At 40.9% G+C, this 13,623-nt stretch overlaps 1 protein-coding gene across 3 annotated transcripts in view; it reads left to right on the forward strand.

Moving 5' to 3' along the window:
* PDE7B (phosphodiesterase 7B) overlaps positions 1–13,623 on the forward strand; it is a 333,997-nt gene that overhangs the window by 291,398 nt on the left and 28,976 nt on the right. For all 3 annotated transcript variants that reach the window (XM_025384447.1, XM_025384446.1, XM_025384445.1), the window contains 2 exons: positions 953–1,053; positions 2,499–2,630. In XM_025384447.1, coding sequence (XP_025240232.1) covers positions 953–1,053; positions 2,499–2,630 — 233 coding nt within the window. The remainder of the gene's footprint in view (positions 1–952; positions 1,054–2,498; positions 2,631–13,623) is intronic.

Consider the following 13,623-nt stretch of genomic DNA (forward strand, 5'->3'; position numbering starts at 1 on the left):
TTGTATTTTAATTGATGGAACAAAGTAATGGCCATGCATAGGGCCAAATAATTTTGATTTGTCCAAAAAGGGAGATACAGATATGGAAACTTTGGACATGTGTATCTACCCAGAAAATATGTAAAGAATACAAAGACTTGACAACAGAATTAATACCATAATCCAGAGCCAGATTCATAGCAATGGCCTGAGAGAATCTGGCTGTACTTGCAAAGCAGGACACTCTATAGACACTGAATATATTGCATCCTAAGCATCGCCTTGGTTATGAGCTGAAGCAGGCTAGTGTCTTCCATAAATAGCAAACCAAAATTGCCTTGTCTGTGTCTCTACTTGGTTCCAAGAGCACTCTAAGCCTTGCATTAGATTGCAGGAGCATGAAAGATGATACTCTAACTTGAATAAGGTAGAAATAAATGCAAGGAGTCCACAGTTGGATCAAGGCAGTACTCTGAATCTCTGCCCTAAGAGGCCCTGATTTGCTTTCATTGGTATTTGTTATTCAAGTGTTAAACCAGTCTTTGGATATCAGTATTCTGATGCTACTAGGGCTCTTTGAAGGAAACCTCATTTGTGGCATATTATTTATAAATGGCAGAAACTCAGACTATCGTGTGAGATAAAGTTGTCCTTTTCCTACATATTTATTTTTCCTATGAATGACAGCCTTTATGAAAGTCAGAAAGGTAGGATTTATGAAGGAGGTGAGAAATCCCAAGGCTTCACAAATCCTTTTGGCCTTTCTCCTCTCTGCTGTCCATCTCTGCTCTCTGCTAAAAACAGCCTAGCAGAACTGCCAAGCTTGCAAACCACGTTTATTTTTAAAGCATCTCTATGCTGCACATTTTGGAGGCACTGATATTTTTAAGCAAAAAGCACCCACAGTAAGTCTAAGCTAGTACACCACTCCTATTTGGGTTTTAGTTGATTGAGTTATCTGTTTACCTCCCAGTCATGGTTCAAGAAGATTACCACAGCCAAAACCCGTATCACAATGCTGTTCACGCAGCTGATGTCACCCAGGCCATGCACTGCTACCTGAAAGAGCCAAAGGTAAGATGACCCAGCTGCCTTCTCAGCCACCTGGAAATGCCAAGGAAACTAGCTGCTGGGCCCAAATTACCCAACATATCTGAGTAACTATGTTATGTGTCATTAACAATGTGAACACAAATTATGGATATTAAGTTTCCAGTATCAGCTCTGAAAATCTTACAATGTTCATGAAAAAGAATGGGACTCATCTGAGGTTTTCTTTCATATTTTGTATATTTTTGAGGCTGCATTAGGACAAAAAAAAAAAACTTCCTCTCTATGGCAAGCTACATCTTAGGTATCTTCAACAGTACATAGAATTAGCTCCGTGCCTTAGATCTCTGCCACAAACAGCACCAGCATTGAACTTTGCTGGGAAAAGTCTCCTACCACATGAGTTTTGATCAACAAATGGAATCAAAGCTCCTCAAGTCTGATGTTCTATTTCCTACTGAGCCAACTGGATATCCTGATTCAGGGCCCAAGAAAACTTGTGAATGTCAAAGACCTCTTAGCAAGCATGTTCTGATGCAATAAACCAATCCAAAGTTAAAAATTAAAAACATCATAATAATGCTCAATACTCAACATTCAGGCAGTCCTTAGCTGTATCAAGTCTGTTGGTACAAGGTACAGGATGAGTTTGCTTAAGGTTTCTGGAAAATTATATTCTAAGACTGTTGAGTTCAATCTGTTTTTAACATCCCCCTACATACATGGATGCTTTGACAGTAACCACTAAATGTTCAGATGTCAAGCAGGCACTCTCAGGGCAAAGCTGAGTGGGTGCCTCATCCCTGCAACATATCCCAAGGACATTAATGGCTCTGTTTTTTAATTTCCAAGTAGTCTAAGCATTGCAATATGTCATGCAGTTGTATTTTTAAAGTTAGTATTGGATTCCCATGTCTCTGCTTATTTTCCTAGCTAAACAGAAAATCACAGATTCTCATACATTCTCCCACTATTTATTATACATTGAAAAAAATGCAGATCTTACAAGTCGGCCCACTTCTTTCAAAGTGGCAAAGATATATTAGACAGTTGAAATACACAAATGATTTTTTATTAGGCCCATCACATGACTTCAACTTTTTTCTTCATTTACACATTTCTCTAGGAACAAGGCTGATTTTAGGCCCTGTCTTTTCCCTATCCACCCAACAGCAGTGTTGCCAACAAGCAATGCCATCACAACAACAAAACAAAACAGAGTGGAATAGGAAGAAGGGAATACCAGAATGATCTACACAATTTGAGTTTACCCAATTATTTTCCACACAGTCCTTTCCTTTTTGCCTGTGATTTCATGTGACTGTCACCTCATTTAATGCTTCAAAGGGTAAAGGTCTGGCTGATAGGCTTAAACAATGCCATGATGATCCATTGTGTTTGATTTAGCCAAAATGATTATGAGCTTATTTGTGAAAACATACCAATCTCCCAATTTGTTTTTTTAACAGCTCGCCAGCTTCCTCACACCTCTGGACATCATGCTTGGACTGCTGGCTGCAGCAGCACACGATGTGGACCACCCAGGGGTGAACCAGCCATTTTTGATAAAAACTAACCACCATCTTGCCAACCTATATCAGGTAAGGGAGCCCAACCTGGCGCCAGACACAGTATGGTCAATTGCCTTAGGCCTGGTGCTCAAGCCCGAATCTCGCCCATGGAGAAAATCTTCTTTTAGGGTTAGCCTCAATGATGGAGACCACATCCAAAGAGCATGGGTTTGAAATAGGCCCAGCATATCCTGCAAGGGAGATTAAATTAATTTACAAGGATATCCAAGGAATTCAATTTGCTCCAAAGCAGGTTTGAAATTGTCTTAAGTTGAACAGGATCCTTGAACCTCCCCTCTCATGGTCTGAGAATATCTGTCTCCATGGAGACTATCTTGTACATAATGGCCAGTTAAAGCCAGTTCCTGCAGGACTGCCGTGGATATTTCCGAGGTGCAACCCTAATTCAGACTTGACTCTGGAGCCATTTCTGAACTGTGTTGGCCTCTGAGTCAGAGATATGTTATTAAAGACAATAGGCATACTTCATTGTTGTAAAATAGTTGAGCAATATGAGAAGGTTGGCCTGAAGAATTCTTCTCTACAATATTGTTTCAGATATTAAGCCCTAGATCATAAATGAGTTACTTCCAGAATTTTCAATGTGGTTCTTTGAATACCTTCAGCTGTCATTAACAAAATCATTTCACACAAGAGAGTCACTGATATCAGTTTTAGTAGATCTTTTGAAAAAAAAAAATGAGTGCTGAAAGAAATCCTGGCAGATGCCCATAAAACAGCTGCATTAAACAAGATTTTGCAACTTGAGGATGCATTTTTTTTTTCAATAAAGTACAATTGGAACATGAAAAGAAGCCTTTCTCCATCCAGTTGATTAGCTTTGGGCACAGATAGGAAACAGGTTTCCAAGACATATATGTTTACCTAGCATATACTTCAATTCTGAGCTCCCTTGAGCTGCCAGCCAGCACCTAGAGCTGGGATAGATATGGCCACGTAGAGGAGACAGGATAATAGAACCAAAAAAGCCTTTTGATGGTGACCTAAAATCTAAACAAAGATTTTAAAAAAGCTAAAACTTAATTTTCTAAACCATCTCAGCAGCAAAATGTATTGCTTGAGAAAAGACACAGATATTTAACTAGGGAAAAAATGAATGACTATTGTGAAAACCCCCAAAACAAGTTTTTTTCCCCTCCTGTCAATTTTGACTTTTTCAAATGTCATTTATTAGAAAAAGAAAATCAGTCAACAAGGTTGGCTACTCAGTCCAGTAACATATAATGTAAATGTTTACATGATTCTAATTTCTCATCATCAAATAAATCCTACCAATGACATTTCAGAGAGTAACTACTGCTATTGACTGATTTGTACATAAAAACCAAGGTCATAAAACTACACTTTCACATGTAATATACGAAGAACATGTAGCAAGTTCTTATTTAGAGAGGAATTCAGAAAGAAATATGCTAAATATTAAAGAAAGACATAAAAACAAGAAAATAAGTATAGAATTTCATTAGTAAGTGAAGAATTACATGCTCACTGATGATTAACAAAAATTGATTCTCAGAAATACCCCAATCTATCTGATTCAGATACTAAAGATTTTCTCGGAAAAATTGATTTTTTTCTCAAACTTTTGAAGTGAAGATAGTTTTTAATAACATTTCTTTTCTTTTTTTTCTTTTTTTTTTTTTTTTTTTTTTTTGATGGAGTCTGGCTCTGTCACCCAGGCTGGAGTACAGCGGCTTGGTCTCAGCTCACTGCAACTTCTGCCTCCTGGGTTCAAGCGATTCTCCTGCCTCAGCCTCCTGAGTAGCTGGGATTACAGGCGCCCACCACCATGCCAGGCTAATTTTTGTGGTTTTAGTAGAGATGGGCTTTTGCCATGTTGGCCAGGCTGGTCTCTAACCCCTGACCTCAGGTGATCCACCCACCTTGGCCTCCCCAAGTGCTAGGATTACAAGCGTGAGCCACCACGCCTGGCCTATTTTCATCTTTTTATTAAAAATGAACACTCTAATACAACCAAGTTCTACAGGCCTTTTCAATGCAACATATAGTCACATATTTTTAATCAGCAATATAAACTTACTGCATATATTGCAATATATGGCTGATTATCCAAGTCCTAGAAGTTCAAAGATGAATGAAACACAATCTCTGCCCTCAAACATTTGTTCAAACTCAGATGCTCAAAATGAGCAAAATCCAAGCAAACTTAATCCCAATTTGAAAGAGGTTTGAGGGATTAGTTCATGTTGATACAATTGTTTTTTTAAAATCTTTAAAGCGTAGATACTTGTGCTGTTCTTTGTATCCAAAGACGTTACTAGAATAAAGTGAGCTACTGGTTTGATTTTTTTCTCCCCCCACAGTAGTAAATTTATTCTCTAATTCTCTGGCCTTGTCCCTGTAAGGAAAGAGAAGAGAGAGGGATCCATGTATGTGTCTCTGTGTGTGTGTGTGTGTCTGTGTGTGTGTGTGTCTGTGTGTGTGTGTGTCTCTGTGTGTGTGTGTGTCTGTGTGTGTGTGTGTTTTCAGAAACAGGGTCTTGCTTTCTCACCCAGGCTGGAGTGCAGTAGTGCGATCATAGCTCACTGCAGCCTGGAATTCCTGGGCTCAAGCAATCCCTCCACCCCAGCCTCCCTAGTAGCTGGGACTACAGGCACCTGCCACCACACCTAATTCTGTTTTTTGTAGGGACAGGGTCTCACTATGTTGCCCAGGCTAGTTTCGAACTCCTGGCCTCAAGTGATCATCCCACCTCAGCCTACCAAAACATTAGGATTACTGTCATGAGCCACCTGGGACTACAGGCCTGAGCTACCATGCCCAACCAAGAAGGATCTCTTTGATGATGACTAGGGAGAAATTGAGGTATAGGTCTAGGGACCACATTCAGGACACTACCTGTATCAGTCACCTGTTCAACTGGTCTTAGGATCTCTTGGAGGCTGTAGATCCATGTCGTTTAAGATTTCAGGACAAAGTTAAAGGCAAGGCAGTATCACATAGCACCATACAGATATCTCCAGTGTTCTACAGCTGGCTAGAATACAAGCTGAAACTTTTCTTAGCCAAATTGGTACTTGTAAATACTGAAAGTAAAAATTATTTAAAAGGACTTGAAAATAATAAGAAATTTCAATTTTGTCAAAAAATTATGATCCCTTTTTTTTGGCTACATACCATCACTATTAACTATACTAAGGAACATCAAAAAGATGAAAAACATTTCTTTCAAAAAGTTCAGTTCAACAAACTATTTAACTAACCTTTGTTCAACACTTACTATGACCCAAACACTATGCCAAATGCCTTTGATGTCATATATTATTAATCTTCACAATAGCCCAGTGGCTATTGATACTTGGGAAATGTGTTTTTCTTGAAAATAAGCAGATAATAGTAGAACTGGAATTAGAACTCAACTTTTTGGTTTCCAGAGCCAAAGTGCCTAAGAACTATGCATACTGCCTCTGAAATTCATACTGATCACCTACCGTGTGCAAGAAACTAACAGCTCTCCTACAATCCTCCTATTGTAGTGAGGCAGACAAGAGGGTTCTAGAAAAGTGATCAAGGCCAGGAGCAGTGGCTCACGCCTGTTATCCCAGCACTTTGGGAGGCTGAGGCAGGGGGATCACTTGAGGTCAGTAGTTGGACAGCCTGGCTAACACGGTGAAACCCCATCTCTACTAAAAATACAAAAATTAGCTGGACATGGTGGCACATGCTTGTAATCCCAGCTACTTGGGAGACTGAGACAGAAGAATCACTTGAACCCAGGAGGCGGAGGTTGAAGTGAGCCAATATGGCACCACTGCACTCCAGCCTGGGCAACAGAGGGAGACTCCGTCTCAAAGAAAAAAAAAAAAAAAAGAAGAAGAAGAGAAAAGAAAAGTGATCTAAAGTGTGAGAGGCTTGATAGATACTTTAAAGTATTTAGCTACAAACGAATGTGATGGGAAGACGGGGGAAAGGGAAACTGATTCTGCAGATAGTTTCAGGGGGAAAATAAAGAGCATAGAAAAAGAATGCTATAAATTGGGCCTTAGAAAGTTTGAGTAGACCGGGCGTGGTGGCTCACACCTGTAATCCCAGCATGTTGGGAGGCCAAGGCGGGCGGATCATGAGGTCAGGAGATTGAGACCATCCTGGCTAACACGGTGAAACCCCGTCTCTACTAAAAATACAAAAAATTAGCCATGCACGGTGGCGGGCGCCTGTTGTCCCAGCTACTCGGGAGGCTGAGGCAGGAGAATGGCGTGAACCCGGGAGGCAGAGATTGCAGTGAGCCCAGATCATGCCACTGCACTCCAGCCCGGGCAACAGAGCGAGACTCCATCTCAAAAACAAAAAAAGTGTAACATTTTTAATAGCTGAGATGAAAATAAGGCATTAGAGGCAGGATGAGCTGATGTACTTTTAGGATTAAATTCCACAACTCCAGAATAACTGAAAATGGAATGTCTGGTGGCCTTTAGCTGAGTATGGTCCTGCCATCTACAGCCCCATCTCTGATCAGTGTCTTGTGCCTATCATGATTCCGTACCCATGCTCTCTTTTGTAGTAACTTCAGATTAGTTGGACAGGACATGACCTGGATCAAGAAATCTTTACTCCGCATTATGTTATAGATGAGGAACTGGCACAAATCTTCAAGTTTTCAATATCAAAGGGAAAAAAGATAACGTTACATAATATGTAAGCTGAGCAAAACCAACCAAAATACAACACATGATATTTTAAAATCTTTGCAAATGTAGCCTTTTAGCCTCTCAAGGGCCTGTTTGCTGAGATACAAATGGGCTTTCAGGGAGCTATTTGCAAATTTTCACAGGATGTCTGTATGAAAATTTGTCTAGGAAGAGGGTCTATAACTTACTCTCATCAAATTTTAAAATGAGTTGCAGATTCTGAAAATGTTAAGAACCATGGTAATGAATGAAAAATATATATGTACATATATACACAAAAATTATGCATGCACATTTGGTCAACAAGAATACCGTAGAGAGGATGTGCCAGGAATTATGTGGCTTGGGGAACACCCTGTGCGTGACTTTGCTACAATCCAGACTTATTATAAATGAGATAAAATGGAAGAGGGCTTCCTCTCCCTCCTTCTGTTGTCTGTGCTCTTTTAGTTCTAATAAATAAGAAGATCATTGCATAACATCCAGCCTGTTATTCTGCCCTGAGATAAAGAGAGAGAAGGGCAGCTGGAGTGAAGGTCAGGTCAGCGGGCTCCCTCCCATGGTCTGTTCTCTGGGCGGGACTCACTCACTGAACTGCCAACCAAGTTCAACATGAAGGCACTGAAGGCACTTCCACTTGGCACCTCTCTCTTCAGACTGGAAGCAGTCCAGGTGTCCAGGATGGACTGGGAGGAAAAACAGCATGTGAGAAATAGAACCAAGAATTTACTTTCTGTTCCTTCACCCTCTAACCCACATACAGTTTTAATGGTGGGCTCGGCAACTGTGCAAAGTAAGCATTAAGTCACATACAACATTGGTGATTATAAATTGTAAAGGCATAACTTTCAGTTCAATTTTAAATTTAACTCCTTTCGATAGAGTCCAACAACATGGACTCTATCATTTACTCATGACAGAGCAGCCTTAAAATAATGACTTAAAACATTGTCCCATAAACATTTTATTTATTGCATTCTATAATATCTTGCAGAAGTTTATAATCGGTTTTCTCAGTCATTTATCACAAGCACTTAGAGGGGGTTCAGCATTTTGAACCACTTTTTATTCTTAATGAGTCTGAATCACAGACATGAAGTTGACCTAGCCAGGAGAATATTCCTTCCACGTGGTCCTATGACCCCCCCATCAAACAAACCTCTGCAAAGATTAACATAAGCTCACAATTTCTACAGTATGAAAGGTGTTTTTGGAAAGTAGTGCTAAAATTATAAAAGGAGCCTCAAATTTGACTTTCTGTTCCATAAAGTTTCTGCCATCCCCAATCTGAACCCCAGGCTTCTCTGCAGACAGCAATTGGTATCCCTGCTCCCTGCTCTCAGCTCAGTGTCTTGGACAGATGAAGAACAAATAAGAGAAAGACATCTTCAAACAGTCATTAAACAAGGCAGTGCTATCGTTTCTTCAAGGGCCAAGGTCTTGTTTAGGGCTCAAGGAGCTTCTATTCCACTGAGACCTCCTAGGCTGGGGCTCTCATAGCGTTACCAAGGAGATCACTTGGCTTGTTAGGGAAGAACTCAGCAGCCTCCATTATCTCCTAAAGTCTTTCACCTTGTTTCAGGAGCAATTAAAAATGAAAATACAGACAATGTTCCTGATGTTTTTCTTTCTGTATCCTCTGGATTTAAATTGTGCAATTAACTCTGGTTCCTGTTGTACCCCAGATTCAGTTTATCATCATCATTTGAAGTATTTTAATCAGAGAAAGTGTCCAACAAATAGAGGAAAAAGCAGTTTAAATCTGCCTTGTATGATAGCAACTCTGCTCGGCCAGATTCTGTTTGCCAAATACCCTCTTGACTTAATTTGAAAACCTGTGTTGGTGGTGTATTAAAGGCCAGGTACGATACTAGCAAACAAAGGGATTGTTTTGTTTTTAGGGTGAAAAATACTTGCTAATTCAGGCACAAAGGGAAATGACGCTTTTGCCTTAGAAGTTGGGTTTGTTTGTTTTTTTTCAAATTAAAGTTCGAATAGGTTTTGTTGTCACAAAGGTAGATGCTTACTCCTTCAACTTTAAGATGAAGATTACTCTTAAAACTGCAGGTAGGAACAGTTTGAGCCACTAGAACACATTGTCATCAGGATAATGTGAAATTACTGAACTGATACTTCTTAAAAGTAGACAGACATGGTACCTGATGTGGTATTCTAGAACCGGTTAGGGTTTCAAAGGATAGTAAATTGTATCCTCTCACCACGTGTTTAGATCTCCATGACCATTTCGGATGCTTTTCTTCTTTTTCTCAGTCTACCTTTGGTTGATATGAGTCATTGAGCCTCTGTGAAAGATGAGTCTGTAGGAGTAGAGCTGCTTCTTGCTAGGGAGGATACAGCATTCTTATCTCTGGCAATTCACTAAGAAATCCCAGTGTATGCAAGTCTGCTCGCCACCCCTAGGTTCAGGGCACCAGCATCATCCTCTCATCCACCTACTCTCAGCCTTGCCTGGTTTAGCCATTTTTCCACTATGAAGACAGAAGGAGTTTCCTGAAACTCAAATCTGACCACATCAATTCCTGCTTAAAACCCTACCATGCCTCAGGATTGAGTCCAAATGACTTAACACAATTTACCATCCCCGTTCTGATCTGACCCCTGCCATTCCTTCCAGCCTCACTTCCCACCATTCCCCTCCCAGGCTTCTGTGCATCGAGGCTGAACTTCCAGTTTCCCAAACATATCACTCAATCCTTTGTCCATTCAGCAGATATATATGGAGTGCTGAATATATGCTAGGTGCAGGAGTACAGAAGATGAACAAAACAAACAAAAAAGTCTGCTTTATTCTAAGGGAAACAGAAAGTAAGTAAAATATGTTTTCTATTAGAAAGTGATAATTCCTAGATAAAAACAAAACAAGATAAAGATATAAAGTATTCCTCTTTTTTACAGATCTTCACACCCATGCTCTTTCTTCTATTTGAATAAAATGTAATATTCCATGGTATATTTTACTCAAATACAATATACAATAGAGTATGTTGTCTGTACTCTCTGATTCCTCTCTAACTTGCTCATCCTTTTGATCTCAATTTGGACATATTTCCCTCCTGAAAGCCTTCTTTTTCTCTAAAATTCCATCTTAAAGCCCCTCCTATGTGATTTTCCAGTACTCTCTTACTTTCCTTATCACAGTATGTTTCACTCCAATCGCTATTGCCTGATTAGATGTCCACTTCCCAGACAGACAGTACATTTCTGGTCACCTAACTCATTCACTGTGATATCCTCAATACCCAGAACAGTTCTGATGTCCAGGGAATATTTAATAGCTTCTCCTGATTATTGCAGTCTTACTAAGAATACAGAGAATATACCATGCAGGAGTAGCAATGATTAAAAATTCTTGGAATGATCTCATTGCATCTTGGAATTGACAAATGCAAGCTGATACATGTTATTTCTTGAGTCATTTACCTAATCCTGTTGTCTGTGAATGAGTAGTGGGAGGCAACCAATTGCTGTAATAATTTTAAAATTTCTTTGGATTTTACCTGAGTCTAAGGATTTCACTACAGAAGATCCTAAATCTGGCTTCTATCAGATATTGACCAAAAATTCAAATAGGGCTCTTTCTTTTAACAGTTCTTTTAACTTTTGCAGCTACTGAACTTTGGGGTATCAATTACTCAGCAGCCATTCAACAAATATTTACCTATTTAAGTGGTACTGTGCCACATACCATGGCACAGAGATGAATACAATATGCTCCCTGCCCTCAATAGCAGTCATATATGGCCACAGTTTTCACACAGGGTATGTGTGCCCATGGGGATATGTGAAGACTTTCCAAGGGGTACACAGGCATAAACAGTGTTAACAGAATCCATTTTTAGGTCCTTAAACTGACCTGCCTGGAATGTGCTTGCAGGGCAGTGAAGCCAGTTCCACTTTTCCACTTACCTTTCACAGTTACCCTATTTCCACTTTCCAAAAGACAGACAGATGTCTGACTCATTCTAAGTTATATTTTATACTGATATGGGTATAAAAATACCAAAGGAACTGTATTAGTCCATATTCATGCTGCTATAAGGACACACCTGAGACCGGGTAATTTATCAAGGAAAGAGGTTTAATTGACCCACAGTTCCGCAGGGCTAGGGAAGTCTCAGGAAACTTACAATCATAGCAGAAGGGGAAGCAAACACGTCCTTCTTTACATGGTGGCAGGAAGGAGAAGTGTGAGCAAAAGGGAAAAAAACCCTTATAAAACCATCAGATGTAATGAGAACTCATGCACTATCACGAGAACAGCATGGGGGACCATCCCCATGATTCAATTACCTCCCACCAGGTCCCTCCCATCACATTTAGGGATTATGGGAACTACAATTCAAGATGAGATTTGGATAGGAACACAGCCAAACCATATCATTCTGCCGCTGGCACCTCCCAAATTTCATGTCCTTGCATTTCAAAACATAGTCATGCCTTTCCAACATTCCCCACAGTTTTAACTCATTCCAGCATTAACCCAAAAGTCCAAGTCCATAGTCTCATCTGAGACAAAGCAAGTCCCTTTTACCTAGGAGCCTATAAAATCAAAGCAAGTTAGTTACTTCCTAGATACAATGGGGTCACAGGCATTGGGTAAATACACCCATTCCAAATGGGAGAAATTGGCCAAAACAAAAGGGCTACAGGCCCCATGCAAGTCCACCATCCAATAAGGCAGTCATTAAACCTTAAAGTTCCAAAATGATCTCCTTTGACTCCATGTCTCACATCTAGGTCACACTGATGCAACAGGTGGGCTCCCATGCCTTGGGCAGCTCCATTCCTGTGGCCTTGCAGGGTACAACCTCCTTCCCAGCTGCTTTCACGGGATAGTATTGAGTGTCTGTGGTTTTTCCAGGTACACAGGTGCAAGCTATAGGTGGATCTACCATTCTGGGGTCTGGAAGACAGTGGCCCTCTTCTCACAGCTCCACAAGGCAGTGCCCCAGTGGGGACTGTGTGGGGGGGGCTCCAATCCTACATTTCTCTTCTGCACTGCCCTAGCAGAGATTTTCCATGAGGGTTCTGCCCCTACAGAAACTTATGCCTGGACATACAGGCATTTCCGTACATCCTATGAAATCTAGGTGGAGGTTCCCAAACCTCAGTTCTTGATTTCTGTGGACCCACAAGCTCAACACCATGTGGAAGCCGCTAAGGCTTGGGGTTGCACCTTCTGAAGCAATGGCCTGAGCTACACCTTGGCCCCTTTTAGCCACGGCTGGAGCTGAAGCAGCTGGGATGCAGGGCACCATGTCCCAAGGCTGCAGAGAGCAGAGGAACCCTGGACCCTGGCCCAGGAAACCACTTTTACCTCCCAGGCCTCCAGGCCTGTGATGGTTCAGGCTGCCATGGAGGTCTCTGATATGCCTTGGAGACATTTTCCCCATTGTCTTGGTGATTAACATTTGACTCATGACTTTTGCAAATTTCTGCAGCTGCCCTGAATTTCTCCCCAGAAAATGGGTTTTTCTATTGCATCATCAGCCTACACATTTTCCAAACTTTTATGCTCTGCTTCCCTTTGAATGCTTTGCCACTTAGAAATTTCTTCTGTCAGATACTCTAAATCATCTCTCTCAAGTTCAAAGTTGCACAGATCTCTAGAGCAGGGGCAAAATGCCACCAGTCTCTTTGCTAAAGCATATCAGAGTCACTTTTATTCCAGTTCCCAACAAGTTCTTCATGTTCATCTGAGACCATCTCAGCCTAGACTTTATTGTCCATATCACTATCAGCATTTTGGGCAAAGCCATGCAACAAGTCTCTAGGAAGTTCCAAACTTTCCCACATTTTTCTCTCTTCTTCTGAGCCCTCCAAACTGTTCCAACATATGCCTGTTACCCAGTTCCAAACTTACTTCCACATTTTCAGGTATCTTTATAACAGCACCTGACTCTCAGTACCATATTAGTCCATTCTCATGGTGCTATAAAGACATACGCGAGATTGGGTAATTTATAAAGGAAATAGGTTTAATTGACTCACAGTTCCACAGCACTGGGGAGGCCTCAGGAAACTTACCATCATAGTAGAAGGGGAGGCAAACACATCCTTCTTCACATGGTGGCAGGAAGGAGAAGTGCCGAGCAAAGGGGAAAAAGCCCCTTATAAAGCCGTCAGATCTCATGGGAACTCTCTCTGTCATGAGAACTCTCTCACTGTCATGAGAACAGGTTGGGGGACCACCACCACGATTCAGTTACCTCTCACCAGGTCCCTCCCATCACATATAGGGATTATGGTAACTACAAGATGAGATTTGGATGGGGACATAGCCAAGCCATATCAAGAGCAATTAAAAATATTAAAGGAAGTCTCCTGTAACT

The sequence above is a fragment of the Theropithecus gelada genome, chromosome 4 (genome assembly GCF_003255815.1).
Source record: "Theropithecus gelada isolate Dixy chromosome 4, Tgel_1.0, whole genome shotgun sequence".
NCBI lineage: Eukaryota > Metazoa > Chordata > Mammalia > Primates > Cercopithecidae > Theropithecus > Theropithecus gelada.